We start from the raw sequence: 14,875 nt of genomic DNA, 5'->3' as shown, positions 1-14,875 counted from the left end.
CGAGAAAAATACCAGTAATAAAGCAAAAGGATAAAATTATAATACCAATCAGCATTTAATCATCTTTATGAAAAAAATAGAAATGATATAGAGCATGTAAGACGCAAGTTCTGGATATGGATTGAAACTCCAATTAATATGCATTGAAGCAAACTCATTGCTTTTGATTTTGACATTATCAATTAAAGATAGGTAGAAAGAACCACAGAACTAAGAACAGAGAATATTAAATTCAAAATTTTTGAGTTTGTCATGTGACCAAGGGCAAACAGTTAGAGGATGCCAAGGCATCACCCAGGGTAATGAAATTTAAGTTACGGCATTTTTCTCTGTCTCCCGGCGATATTTTAGCTTGTCGCGTGATATTTCCCTGAGATATCGCCGATATTTCGGAAATATCGCGATATTTTCTCGGCGATATCTCGTCTCCCCGAAAATATCGCAATATTTCCGAATATCGGCGATATTATATACACTGATTGCATATGCTATTCATTGTACGACATGTAATGAGTGTTCCTAGTGGAGGAAAACTCTAATCTCTCCACAAACTCCATTTTCTTTAGAAGTGGGTAAATGCTAAAAGTTGATACCTAGGGCATCAATTTTTAGCCTCCTTAGAAAAGATCTAGCTTATCCATTTCATCCTTGACTCCATACACCTAAAGGACAAGGCACTAGTCCAAGTCTTCAGTGATCAACCTTAAACTTTCTCCATAATTTTCTCCTCTCAAATTCAGTCCTTTTAAGGCTAGAGAGAAAAATTAGGGCTTGGATTGAAAATTTAGGGAGGAATATGTTTAGGGATTTGAGAACCTGAACATCAAGCAATAGGTCTAGGCTACCTAACCTATCAATTTGGTGGGCATCCACTCAAATTTCATGCATAAAATCTCTTGCCCTAGGTGTTGCTCTAAGAGGGAAACCCTAGTTTCTTCTCCCTCAACTTGAGGACTTTCTTGAGGGTTTCATGAGCCTTAGATTAGTTGAATATCATTGTAACAAAACTCTTTCCCTTAGGCCTTGACATTATGAATACCTATTACTATCAAAAACCTCAGAACCCTAGGTCTTGAACCTCCTTTTCAGGGCTTTTCTTTGAGAGTGATTTTCTTCCTTGAAGCCTTGTACCATTATTGTGCCTCCCTCTTGAATGAGATCTAATAGGTTCACTTTGTTCCTTATCATTAGCATATCCATTTTGAGTGATCCCTGCTTACTGAGACTCCTACCATCGGTGAAATTCTGTAAGGAGAAGGGGGTTTTGGCTGAGGTGACATTGGGCCTCTACCCCACTGTTAGCACTTTGTCTAGCTTTGAGAAGGCAATAAAATGATTAGATGAGTCTGTGGAAATAAGGATATTGCATGGGAAATTAAAACCCACGTGAGTGAGGTTAATTATAGCCATGCAAGCCAAAAGGAGTTGCAGGAAGGGGTGCATTTTTTTTGTTCAAATTAATAGCAGTGTGGAAGCTAACAACAACATTGAGGTTAATGATCATAAAATTTTATTAAAATATCCCATTTTAAACCAGTTTCAGGATGTATTTCCTGAAAAAATTCCAGGGTTGCCTCCACATAAGCAAGTGGACTTCTCCATTGAATTATTACCATGGGCAAGTCCAGCATCCAAAGCTCCATATAGAATGAGTACTCCAGAACTAATTGAGTTGAAGCTACAGTGCAAAGACATGCTTGACAAGGGCTACATAAGGCCGAGTGAAACCATGGCGAACACCAATTACAGGCAACTTAATAAAATCACCATCAAGAACATATATCCCTTGCAATGGATTGATGATCTATTTGATCAATTAAGGGGAGCAACAGTCTTATCCAAAATTGATTTAAGATCAGGTTATCATCAAGTGTGCATTAAAGACGAAGACATCCAGAAGACAACATTTAGAATGAGGTATGGGCATTATGAGTTTGTGGTAGTGCCCATTGGGTTTACTAATGCCCCTGCAACTTTTATGTGCTTGATGAATAATGTGCTATGCCCTTACTTGGATAAATTTGTACTGGTTTTTGTTGATGATATTTTGGTCTATTCAAAGACCAAGGAGGAGCATGAAGAGCATTTAGCTGCAATAATACAGCTACTAAGTGAACATAAGCTTTATGCAAAGCTTAGTAAATGTCACTTGTTTTGGTGAAAGATCCATTACTTGGGATATGTAGTCTCAAAGGAGGGAGTAGTTGTTGATCCAGAGAAGGTTAAGGCCGTCATGAAATGGCCAACACCAAAGAATGTGGCTAAAACTAGGTGCTTTATGGGGCTGGCATACTACTACATAAGATTCATTAAAAATTTCTCCAAGATCGGTCATCCAATCATAGCCTTACAAAAGAAGGGGGAGAAATTTGAATGGAGTTGCAAGCTTCGATCAGCTTAAGCAATTGCTCACCAACGCACCAGTACTAAGAATAGCATACTCAGATAAGGATTTTGTGGTGTGCACAAATGCCTGCGAAGAGGGACTTGGTGGAGCCTTTGTTGAAAGGAAAATTGGTATTGATGTCAAAGGAGACACCAGCTCAAGGAAATGAGATCATAGGCTCATAGAAGACATTATGCTCTTTCCAACGAGCATATTGGTGATCCATTGTTATAATCTTAAAGGTTGCTAATTATATTACGAAGCATTGATCTAATCAATTTGATCTTGTTCATCTCTTAAGCAATTGTCTATTGGTATTATCGGCAACATTTCTTGGCATTGTTTAATTTGAGCACTTTCTCTTGTGGTGAAGATTGTCATTGATTTATTGTTTAAGTACTTCATTATTCTAAATTGAAAATCATTGTATCTTGTCTTTAAGTACTTAAGAACTTAATAATCTCATCTTAAGAGTCTTCATTCATACCTTGCACTTGCATCTTAGGCCTAGTGTTGCATTAATTAATTAACTTCCAAACATAAGCTTGGTCGATAGAGAGATAGGCCCACCTTTTTCATCTAGCTTGCTAAGCCTAGAACCTCTTTAGTAGTTAACACGGTGACCTTGCAGTGGTTAGAGCCATAGTCTCTGTAGTGCTGAAGGCATCAAGTGGTTAGATTCGTTAGAACTCAAGGGGAGGGATCATTAATCAAGCCATAGCTTGCTTCCCCTTGGTTTCTCTCTCACAACCTACTCTAGAGACTAGCTTCAAAACAGTTGAGGAAGGATACACTTAGATAGGCATATAATTTAAAATAAACCAAGATTTTGCATCTCACTTAGATTGTAGGATTTGCATTTCATATAAGATAGTGAAGCATCTTCAAAGCAACAATTGTTCATTTGGTGACTCGGTAAATAAATTATCTTAAGCAAGTAATTGACTCCATTAAGGCACTGGTCTTCCAAGTCAAATCTAATCTAATCTTTAACTTGCTAAATTAACCAAGTTGCTTGGCCATTCAGTGGTGTCTCTCGGACCTGTTGGTTGCCAACAAGTCTCTCATTTTCACATTTCATAGGGACTACCCCCAATAGCTTATTGTAGGGAGATAGCTAGAACAGAGAGGGCGAGGATCAGAGTGACAACCCCCACCCTGAGCATTGTCGTGTATTTCCTGTATAATTTGAGCGACAACATGACCAAGTGCCAAGAGCGGAACCTTGTGGGGGTTGCACATTTCAATTTACACCGTTGATTGGCCCACGTCATCTCTGTCTTTGGATGGAACCTAGTGAGTTGGTCGAGGCCAAGCGAGTTAGCCAGGTCCCAAATTTGTTTATAACAAGAAATTTTCATTTACAAGGACCGAAATTTTGGTGGGGACCATGGTCACAGAGTGGATGACATGTACAAAGGGGCGACGTGGTGCCACGATGGCATGCCATGTGGCACATGGAAACGATTGTTTTAGGGGCCCAAGTGAGCCATTTTCAGGTGACATGTGGCACTCCTAGAGGTGGCCACATGGACTAGTGATGTCATGCAAACATCAGGATGGGTCAAGCAGTCGAAGGTTTACTGTGGAATAGCATTGGGTTTTGGCCCAAGTGAGTCGACCCCGACCACCAAGGAAATAGGGCAAGGCCCGCCAATGAGGGGTCAGGCCGGTCGGGCCTAGCAAGCGAGCCAGTTTGTTAGGCTAGTCGAGGTCAGGGCTCCGCTTATAAATCATATGTTTGTACTTTTCGTCGAGTAGCCAACTTCCAACTACAAGGTGGAATGCATAGTTCCACGTGGATTTGTCCACAGTGGCAGAACGGTCATGTCGACGCCTCATGGAGTGCCACGAGGGTGACATGTGGGGGCCATTGATGATGTGGCAAGGCTTTTAAATGGTCTAGCTTAAAATGGCCATACCTTTCAATTCCTAAGTCAGATTGAGGTTACATAGCCAAAATGGTCTCAACGAGACAAACGCACAAGCAATGTTTATTTTGTGTTTTAAGAAGTTTGAAAAAGGTCAAAAATTTGTGACCCCATTTTTAAGAAAAGACTATGGAGGTCGGGTCATCATAGTAACTGCCTCCTTCTACCCTAAGTGTGGGCTACGGGTGGTAAGGGGTGTGTTATAGGAATACATTAATGACATAGTTCTGATGTGGCACTTTTAGGGCTCTCCTGTTACTTCTTTACTTTCATTCTTAACAATGTTAAATTCTTCTTGTGGCATGCACCTATGGCCCTTGTAGTGTTAACCTTTTAATGAATTTCCTTCTTGGATTGCACTATTGACTCCAGTTGCCTTGTTGGATTGACACTGATCTCTTCATCTTTCCATCGCTTTACTCTCACTATACTACAAAAAAAAATTGTTTTGCTGAAGTTATCACTTTACATCACCTTTGAGCTTCATTATTAGAGCTTTATTAATCCTAATACCTAGAGATAACCTCTTTGAGTTAGAGAAAAACCAACCTAAAGTGACAGGATAGGTTGCTTAGGTGGCAATGGTGACCATCCTAGTAGTTACCTCTAGGGTTGCACCTTGTGAATCAGGGCTCTTATCATTAAATATGAGTTGGAGAGGTAAGACAGCACATGCTAGGAAAGCAAGAAGTAATAAAAAACTAGAAGCCAAAACTCAAATGAAAAAAAAAAGTTACTGTAACTTTAAGAAAAGAACTTGCATTCTGAAAACCAGCTTGAAGAAAAGTTTTCTCAAGCTACATACCAAGTATTATTACCGTCCGATATGATAAGATAGTACATGCAGGTGCTGTAAGCATAGTGAACATAAGAGTGCCATACACACTAAGTGGGAATATTTCTACGCTCACCTGCAGCAACATGTGGAAATATATTAATTACTCCTCTATATAGGTTCAAGAGATTGAAGACCTACCACTAAGTCATAGTATTGTATCCATGGTAGCCATGTTTGAAAAGAAAATTTAAAAAAAAACACAATGGGAAACAAAAAAGGTGTTAGATATCTGTTCTTCGGGTTTAAAATGATTAAATGACAATATGTACATATTCCAATCATATTCAGAATATGCAATATCTTAGAAAAGAAAATACCATAAATGTCCAGTCTGCAGATTTATACACAAATAAAAGACGTCATTTATGCAAAATATTATGTATACATAGTTTCAACAAAATTTGAAATTGACCAGAGACCCCAGAAAACACTCATCCATATAAACAATGAAAAGAAACAAACTGCTTTCGATAAGCCATAATGATCCAAAATGGTTTTAATACTTTAGGAATTAAATCATTATGATTATACATTTAAAAGAACAATGGCCTTATTGTAATACACCAGATTAGGTGCCAGAATTAGAATGTTAGGTGGTTGAAGTTTTGAACAACCTCTCAATATTTATGAGGTTCCGCATCTTTCTATTGACTCTCATCATTTCAGACCACCCAAAGTTGGATGTAGGTGATATTTCTGTTATTTAATAAATTATAAAACTTGCTTCCTTGTCTTCAATCTTGTGTTTGTATATTGGGCTTACCATGTTATCCATTTTAAATTTTTCAGCATGGTATCAGAGCAGTATTGATGCCATGAGGCCCTAGAAATTGTAGACAAAGCTTTCTCTTAGTTGAAGGTTTGCAGTAGCAGGCATAAAAAGGAGCAAGATAACAATGTTTTGTGGTGGATTGAAGATTTTGGTCAATGTAGTGTAGGGTCTGCAATCTTAAGAAATCATAATGAGCATGTATTAGCATGAATTCATTAATCTAGAAGTAAAGATACATAAACATGATTTTCCACATAAACAGAGCTTTAAACCTAAAGAATTCCGCCTATATGACTGTAAGGAAAATCACATGAAGAAAGCAAAGCATGTTAGAGAGATGAATTCATCAATAAGAAGCTGATATAGAAGGGAAACAACACCACAAACTTACTGAACAAATATTCCTTAAAAATCGCTGCAACTGCTCCTTGATTAACTGTATGAAAGCATAAAGATACAAGTCTTCCCCCTAAATGATAAATGATACATATAGACTCAAACAAACCATTTCCCCACCTTCAGGGGTCGAATCCCTAAGTGGTGGAACAGTTTCCAAGAATCTCTCAACCAACAAGAGAGAGTGAGAAGGTCAAAAACAAACTCTTCTCTTAGACTTTGATTTGAGTTTTGCTTCATTTATGAGGCCTAATTAAGCACAAAAACAACCTATCATGCTAATTTATTCCATAATTACATCATCAAGTCTTTAAAATATCAAAATTACATCATAAAACCAAGATCTGGTGAAAATAAACTGAAAAAGACTGCTACAGGTATAAGCGTAGCGCATTTAGCCATAAGCACAGCGCACTCAGCCATAAGCGTAGCGCCATCTTGCAGGAGGATTTTGGAAACCTTTCTGAAGTCAAATTTGAAAAGTGAGAGAACAGTCAACTAGCATTTCCTGTCTAGTTTCCAGAACAACTTGAATTTTTGAAAATGACCCATGGGAAGGCCTTCAAAAATTGATTCTCCCAAGGTGACTCTATAAGCACAGCACCTGCTTCAGAATAGTGGCAGAAAGTGACTTTTGACCTGTTTTTTGGCTTTTTCTCCTAACCAGTTTGTTGACATGCTTCAAAAAGTAGATATCTAAGATCCTTAGGGAAATATCTATCCAGGGATATAGAGTTTTAGGCATTTGGCGGTCCGCTTATAGCTGTCACTATGTTTTTAAAACAGTCAAAAATCATCAAAATTTTGAAAATGACAAAAATTCTCCAAATCTTCTCAAAATTGTTGAGTGAAGCTATGATATGATATGCTATGCCATGAGGGAGGCCTCAGCAAGTAAATCAAGCTTCTCCTTGTCCTTTTGACCTGTTAGGGTTTCCTTGAGCTTCTTCTTCAAATGCTTGATTCTGACTTGGGATACTTTGTTTCTTGTGTAGTAATGCATAGCCATATGCCTCTGCAAGTTATTGTCCCTGTTTGCCTTCTTGAGGAGCTTCTCCAGGTGTCCATTGATCTTATCAAGCCAATATACCCTATCTTCATTGATTTCTCTAGTGATTAGGTCATCTACAGTAATCTGTTCTTTTGGTGGAGAAACCTCCCTTTGTAGCTCAAGGGCTCTCTTGGATGCTCTTGTTCTTGGTCTCCCTGATGTACTTTGCTTTCCTTTACCTTTTGACACTTTCAATTCAGCCACTGCTTTGCCCTTTACATCTTCCTTCTTTGAAATAACTGCTTGTTTATCTTGGATCATTTGGTTCACTTTCAATTGCATATTCTCTTGTTGCAAGCATGCTATTAGAGCATTTGCCTCTATCAACTTGCCTTCCAATCTCTTGATCTCAGTCTCCTTATCCCTTATGATCTGATCTTCAATTCTGCCCTCATATCCTTTCCCCATATCTGACACATTTGTACCTGGATGAGAGAACTCCTCATGCTGTGAGGAAACTCTCTGTTCACCTGTTGTAGGCTTGGCCCTTTCAACAATCCTTTGAGCAAACACAAGCCTATCACCTCTGGAGTATGTCTGAGACACTTCTGCCCTGTCTTTCCTCTTGGTTGGTCTGCTTGAAGAAGCAACCTCCTACTGCACTGGTGAGCTTGAAGGTGTTGTTTCATCACTAGACCTAGCTGAAGAAGATGGAGGAAAATCTGAACTTGAAAAGTGATCCCAAGACAGATTTGCCTGTGATAACTGATGACAAACTAGCACTTTCACTAAGCCATGATGAAACAAACTAGTATGGTGATTCTCTCCCAGCTTTTGCACCTTTTCTGTCATTTTAATCAAAGTTTTGTACAAATAATGAGACAAATTGATTTGCTGAACATCGGTGAAATGCATCTTCATGTGGTACTTATACAGCCTTGAATATTTGCCCTCGCATGTGAAGTACTTCATGATCACTTTCATGAGAGGGGTGTATCTTTCTAACAAATGTCTAAATGGAAAAATATACTTTGGAGCTGCCTTGTATGGTGCCTTTAGGTACATCTTGTAATTTTGAAGGTCAAGGTCTTCTCTCTTGAACCAAATTTCTCCAGTATTTGGAATCCCTGTAGCTGCGGAGATAAGTTGCCTTGAAACAGTGAATTGAACTCCTGCTATGGTCACTTTATCCTTTCTAAGTTTGGTGGCAAAAGCACTAGTCAATTGATCATGATACTTCAATTCCTCAATTCTCTGGCAAAATGTAAGACAGCTTGCATCTTCAAATGATTTTCTAATGAAGGGAGATGATAAGACCTCATGGGTTGAGGTAGGTTCATGTCTGATGACATGTCCTCCCCTATGCTTCCTTTGTTCAGAGGTTTCAGATTCCATGTCAACACTTAGCTCTTAGGATAGAAACTAGGGTTTTGACTGTAGGAAAAACAGGGGATTTTCAATAGCTGTGAGGGAGTTTAGGAAAATGAGGGGGATAGGGAAATGGAAAAATTCTAGGAAAATTTGGAGGGATAGTGAGGGAATTTAGGAAGCTAGGGAAAGTGGAATTTCAGGATTTGGGTGAGTGGAAGGTTTCCAAACAAAGAAAACACAGTTTTGTGGTTTAGAAGGTGTAGTCTGTCTAGGGTTTAGGTAGAATTGATGAGTTTTGAGAGTGGGTTTGATGGAGGGTGTCTAGGAGGGTGTGTTTAGGATAGATGATGGTGTACAAGCAGATGGATACAAGTTTTAGCAGCAATTTGACATGAAAATGATGAAAACCTTTCTAACTGTATTCAAAAACCCTAGGAGGTGGACATGAAACATAACAAGCACAGTTGAGAAAATTGAGAGAGGATTGAGCCTTAAGATAAACCACCAACCTATATTAGCAACAGCACATTGTTAAAATGATGGAGGAAACCACTGCAGGGAGCTCACAACCTTGGAGAGATGATGGAGCAGCTGCCTGGTATATGCGTAGCAGAACAGAGTTATTTGCGCAGCACCAGTTGAGAACTCAACTTATGGGTGCAGAAAACTCTCCTTGTATGACAATCTCGCCTTGATTAGATGAGATGGAGTGTTGGAAAGTGCAATGGGCAAATAGAGAGTGAATGAGAGTGAGTGATGGCCTTTTATAAGTTGAGAAAATCGATTTTTCCTTTGCAAAATGGTAGTGGACCCACCATAACAGTTATAACTTGGACTTGACACTTCAGCTTCATGATCTTATGATGGTATTTCATTTAAGAAAATGAAATAAAAAACATGACTTTAAAACCTTGGTTACCAAGTTGATCTCTACTATTCCTCATAAAATGAAATTTAATGGTAAAAAGACCAACTTTCAAAAATTAAACCTAGTGACCTAACATAGGTTTATTAGGTGAATTATGAACAAAATGATTATGGGACTCTACTAACAATGATTTGACTTGACCAAGATGGTATCCTTTGACCATGAGACTGAAAGGAATAGTAGAGACTGACCTTCCTAACCGGTGATCAAATTTTTTATTGAAAAGCTTTTTGAAACTATAAAAATTTGACCTGAAACCCTAAAAATAACTATGTAAAAGCACATTTGATCGTCGGTGACTGACATGACTGACAGGCACTAACAGGAACAATGATGCAAGCCCTCCCTTTGTCTCCCTTAGTGAGACACATCATCATATGGGCCCTGGAACAACTGCCAAGTGCGTGGTGCAACTGTGTAACTAGCTGGGCAAGGTGGTCCGGGTACATCATCGTCAAATAAATGGAACACGAGCGAGCATTAAGTGGAGCTGAAGGATCCTGTTGTCGCACATACTGTCACGACAACGCTCAGACCGGGCACTGTCACCCTGATCCCTGATCTCTCCGTTTAAGCCGTCTCCCGAGGCTAAGGGGGGTAGACCCTATGGGACAAAGGAAGACCAACTGTGGACCAGTTGGGTTAGGAGACACAGCAAGGCAATTTAGCACCTGATTGATTTTAGAAATTAATGGACCAGTGCCTTATGGAGTTAATGATTATTTATTAGATGTTGCAATAATATGAACTTTGTAAAACAATCATTTATCATCAAATAACCCAAGCAATGCAAGATATTCGATAAACGCACAATGCTTTAACAATGTTCTAGCAATTAAACTTCCAAAAAAATCAAATGCTTTAAACGACCATAAAATTTAAATGCTAATCAGTTACCACTTTCATATAGCTAACTTTAAATAAACGTTTGAGTGGATTTAACTATAGAGAAATGGAACATAGATACCACAAAAGACACCAAAAATGAAATTCCAATTTTCAGTTAAGCTTTTCCAAAATTTTTAATTTTTATATATTTTTATATTTTTAAATAAAACAAAATTAGACCAAGCAAAAACTAAAGTAAATGAAACTTAAAATTATTAACACTAAACTAAACTAAATAAAAAATAGGAAATAAACTAAAACTAAAACCTAACTTAAAAATCAAATATTAAACTAATCTAAATCTAAAATTTAATTCTAAATAAAAAATTTCTTTAGGCCTTTTTTAATTTTTATGATTTTTTTTATATTGTTTTTAAAATCAAACTTTTAAAAATTAAACCTAAATTTAAAGAAATCTAAATCTAAAACTAAAACTAAGATTTAATAAATCTAAAACTAAAATGAACTAACAATTAAATCCTAATTAAATGAAAGTGAAATTTAACAAAACTAATAAAATTTTAGCATCTAAACTACATTCAAAATAAAATCAAATCTGAACTTATGCACCTAATCTGAACAACAAAATAATTCTAAGCTATAGAAAAAGTAAGATGAAATCCAATTAAAATTAAAATCTAAAACTAAAAATTTAGTTCTAAAATCTAAACTAAATGAAACTCATAGTCAAAAAAAAGAAATACCTACGTTAACCTACGCATATAAAGAAAATCGATTTTTTTTTTTAATTTGTTTTTGGTTGATGTTGGTGCAGGTGACGGCAAAGAAGAAATACGCAGGTTGGAGATCGAGACGGCGGCAGAGTGAATGGGGTTGAGCAGTACGCAGCGTTTCAATGAAAACGAGCAGAGAAAGGACAGCGATGGAACTGCGGATGAGGCAGTAGGGAAAGAATGAAATTGCGGGTGCAGAGATTTGGCAGACGGATGAGCTGGATGGAGCAACGCGGAGGAGAAAGGGAGCTGGCAAGGATTTGAGAGGCTGCATGGGAATGTTGCGCAGCAGAATGCGTTTTCCTTTTGCAGGTTTGGAGCTGAGGGGAGCAACACAAGTGGAATGGGTGCAAGTAATGCAATTTTGGAAGGTTTTGCAGCGTGGGATGGCAAAAACGCAGGAGTTTGTTGCGGATAAGGCGAATAGCGAGCAGAGAAAGGAACGCAGGTGGCTGAGGGATATGGGTGGAGCAGAAAACGCAGAAATGGCAGCGTTGCAGATCTGGTGACGGTGAGAAGAGAGGCAATAGTTCTGAAGGAGCTGAACATAAAGATAGCAGCGTGAAGACTGAGGGATTTTTGCAGACTCAAGGAAGCACATAAAATATATATATATATATATATATATATATATTTATATAAAATTCCTGCGAATAGTGAAACCCCAGACAGCAGACAAATGGATTGGAAAACCCTCTTAAAATTTACCAAGGCTCTAAAAATTTTGAATCAGCTGCTTCAGATTGTCTGATGAAAACCCCACAAAATTTTCCAGATATGAAGTAAATATTCCTACCAGAACTGAAACTGAGGCCAGATCTTACCCTCCAGGGTCTAGATCTGGCTTCAGATAAAATGTTTTCTTCCAACCTACAACCTGCAAAAACCGAAAACCCATAAATAAAATGTGTAAGGAAGAAACCTAAAATCCTAACAAAAAAAACAACTAATCAATTACAGTGATTACAAATTAAAGGCTCTAAATAGCCAGATTTATCGTTATGCCACAGAAATATTTTCAGAATTTTAAACTTAATGTGAGATGCTTCAAAAAACCCTTCATGCATTCATAGGAAAAATTTCAAATGATAAGCCTGGGATCAAAAACTAGCTGGGCTCTTTCAGGAAACGCAATCCACGAATTGGTTGGTTCAACCGAGAACTTCCCCTAACGCCTGGTAAACTTAAAATTAAGGATATCCTGCACAGCTTAAATCAACCATTAACATAGAGGGAGAAAACAATAGTGAAATTCAAATCAAATGGAGATACTTGCCATTATATTTCAGAAATTAAACTATCATTCAAACCCTAGAGATCAGACAAGATACCTGTGCCTAAATCAATTTTCATCAAGCTATTATCAATGGCTGAAAATAAAATTATGCAGAAAAATAAAACATCTTACAGTGTTTCCAGAAGAGTAACACCAGCAAGATTTTCAACCCCAAAGTCTTTCTTTATTGCACAAAAAATGACTACAAGAGAGCTTTCTTTAGCACCATACTCTAAGATCGAATCATCTCAAATGACCCTTAACACCCTATTTAAAGGAAAAATTTCCAACAGCTAGTTCGAGTGATCCATGTCAAACTAATCTCGACCGTCAATGAGGATCAAAATCACTTTTAATCTCATTCGTCGAAATCTTAAATGTATTTTAATATATTAAAAAATTAAAACTTTGCATTTATTTTCTCAAAACTTTGACTTATTATTATTTTATTAATTTTTTTATTTTTTTAACTTTTTTTAATTTTTTAATTTTTAATTATTTATATTATTTATATATATGTTTTTATTATTTTTATTTTTTATTTTTGGATCCTCGAACTTAACCTTTGGAAAAATCACCTAGGACCTAGGAGGGGATAAAACATTTTCTAACCCTCAAGACACTTTACATCATGACTTTTACAATTTTACATCTCAAGGGGGAAAACCCATTTTGACATAGACCCTCATGGACCACCTAGTTCTGCGACACAGATATAATCTAGCAGATCAAGTCATTTGTAATAACCTAACCAAATAATTAGGATTATTTCCAAATTACTTTTACATAGACTCGAAGCACACTAGGATTCCCCTAAGATTCTAATGACAAAATCAATTCCGGCTTTGGGGTTAGGCTGAAGGAAAACTCTGCCGATCATGGATCGGTGAGACAAAAAACCTTCCGGAACATAGATTATCACTAGAAAATTAGGTTTGCCTAGGCAATTTACATACATGACTCAAATCTACTAAGATTATTTACAATTTACACATGCAGACTGGGTTTACAACATAACATGATCGGGTTGATGATGAATGGCACAGACACGTCGATCAAGCGCTATCTCTTTTGCGAAAAAGGGGGTGTACTGCTATGGGTAGTTGACACGTAGTGGTCAACATCTGGCTCTACTGGGGACACGTTGTTGCACTGTAGGAATGTGAGAATCCAGAATCTACATCCACACAACACACAACAAAACCTAAGTAGAGTCCATCCAAAAATCATCATATAACATTAAGCATAGGAAAGATATAAGCTCTTCATTTATTAACTATCTAGTAACAAGAAAAGTAAATCTAATCCTAAAACAAAAATGAAAATGCTGAAAAACCAAGGAGTAGGGTTAGAAATACAGAGGATGCCCCATGGCATCATATGTGTTCAATATAGTGTATACTAAGCATTTGCCTGCTTTCAAGCAAATCTGTCGGCTGCTTATCGGATGTGCCATGTCCAATTATGCATACGTTAGGACTTTTCTCTATCCGAAAATCAAGCTGCTCGCGGCCGTCTGATGCATCAAATCTTTTTGTCATTTTCTTTTTCTTGCACTTTTTCTTCGTGGCAGGTTGTATCACTGATGACGTGAAACTTTCTGCTTCAAAGCTCTCAGATGAAGTATGTAAGATATGCGTGACATGTCTTTCTTCATTCTGCATCTGCCCTGCCAAGGATGATGGATCAATCTCATGGGTGCCATGAGTTACAACTTGATCTTCTATTACTGGTGGATTAACCGTGTGAGCATCAACCTTATTATTAATTTCCCTTTTATCCAGGTCACCTTCAATTATCCACTTTTCAATGGAACAAAGGACCTCATAATAAGATGGAGCTTGTTGCAACAGATAAGGAGGCTCCTGATCTATTGACGTTGCCTGGTTTCTTTCATCCTTTGACCATTGTTGAAATTTCTGAACCTGTATTTTAATGGCATCTATCTGACTAGAGTGTTCAACCTTTATAGCATTGATTTCCCTGGCATGGTCTTCTTCCATGGTCAATAACTTATTCTGAAGACATATCTGATTAGCTTCCATATCTTTTATTACTTTATCATCCTTTTCCTTTATGGTCATCAAGCAATGCTGCATAGAGTTTATCTCTTTCTTATGATTTGCTTGCATGGTCGTCATATTTTCCTCTAAGCCTGATAACTTGCTTTGCATAAAACTAATTTCTGTGTCATGATTAGTTTTCATGGCCTCAATTTCCTTAGCATGTTGATTTTGCATGTCGGTTATGTAATCAGAGTGTTTAATTTTCATGATCTCCATCTCCTTATTACGTTTTTCCAGGTGGGTGCATAAAGTTCTCACATCATCGGCGTAATTAGTTTGATTGATCTCCATATTTTTT

General features: G+C 37.4%; 1 protein-coding gene across 2 annotated transcripts in view; it reads right to left on the bottom strand.

Annotated features, from left to right (window-relative positions):
* LOC149228415 (uncharacterized) overlaps positions 1–14,875 on the bottom strand; it is a 352,641-nt gene that overhangs the window by 299,204 nt on the left and 38,562 nt on the right. For both annotated transcript variants that reach the window (XM_089375681.1, XM_089375682.1), the window contains exon 2: positions 5,123–5,228. In XM_089375681.1, coding sequence (XP_089231807.1) covers positions 5,123–5,228 — 106 coding nt within the window. The remainder of the gene's footprint in view (positions 1–5,122; positions 5,229–14,875) is intronic.

The sequence above is a fragment of the Pinus tabuliformis genome, chromosome J (assembly GCF_031772625.1).
Source record: "Pinus tabuliformis cultivar Carrire ecotype Pingquan chromosome J, CPIR1, whole genome shotgun sequence".
NCBI classification, from domain to species: Eukaryota; Viridiplantae; Streptophyta; class Pinopsida; order Pinales; family Pinaceae; genus Pinus; species Pinus tabuliformis.
Note: the sequence above shows the minus strand (reverse complement) of the source record. Positions and strands in the feature narration are given on the sequence as shown.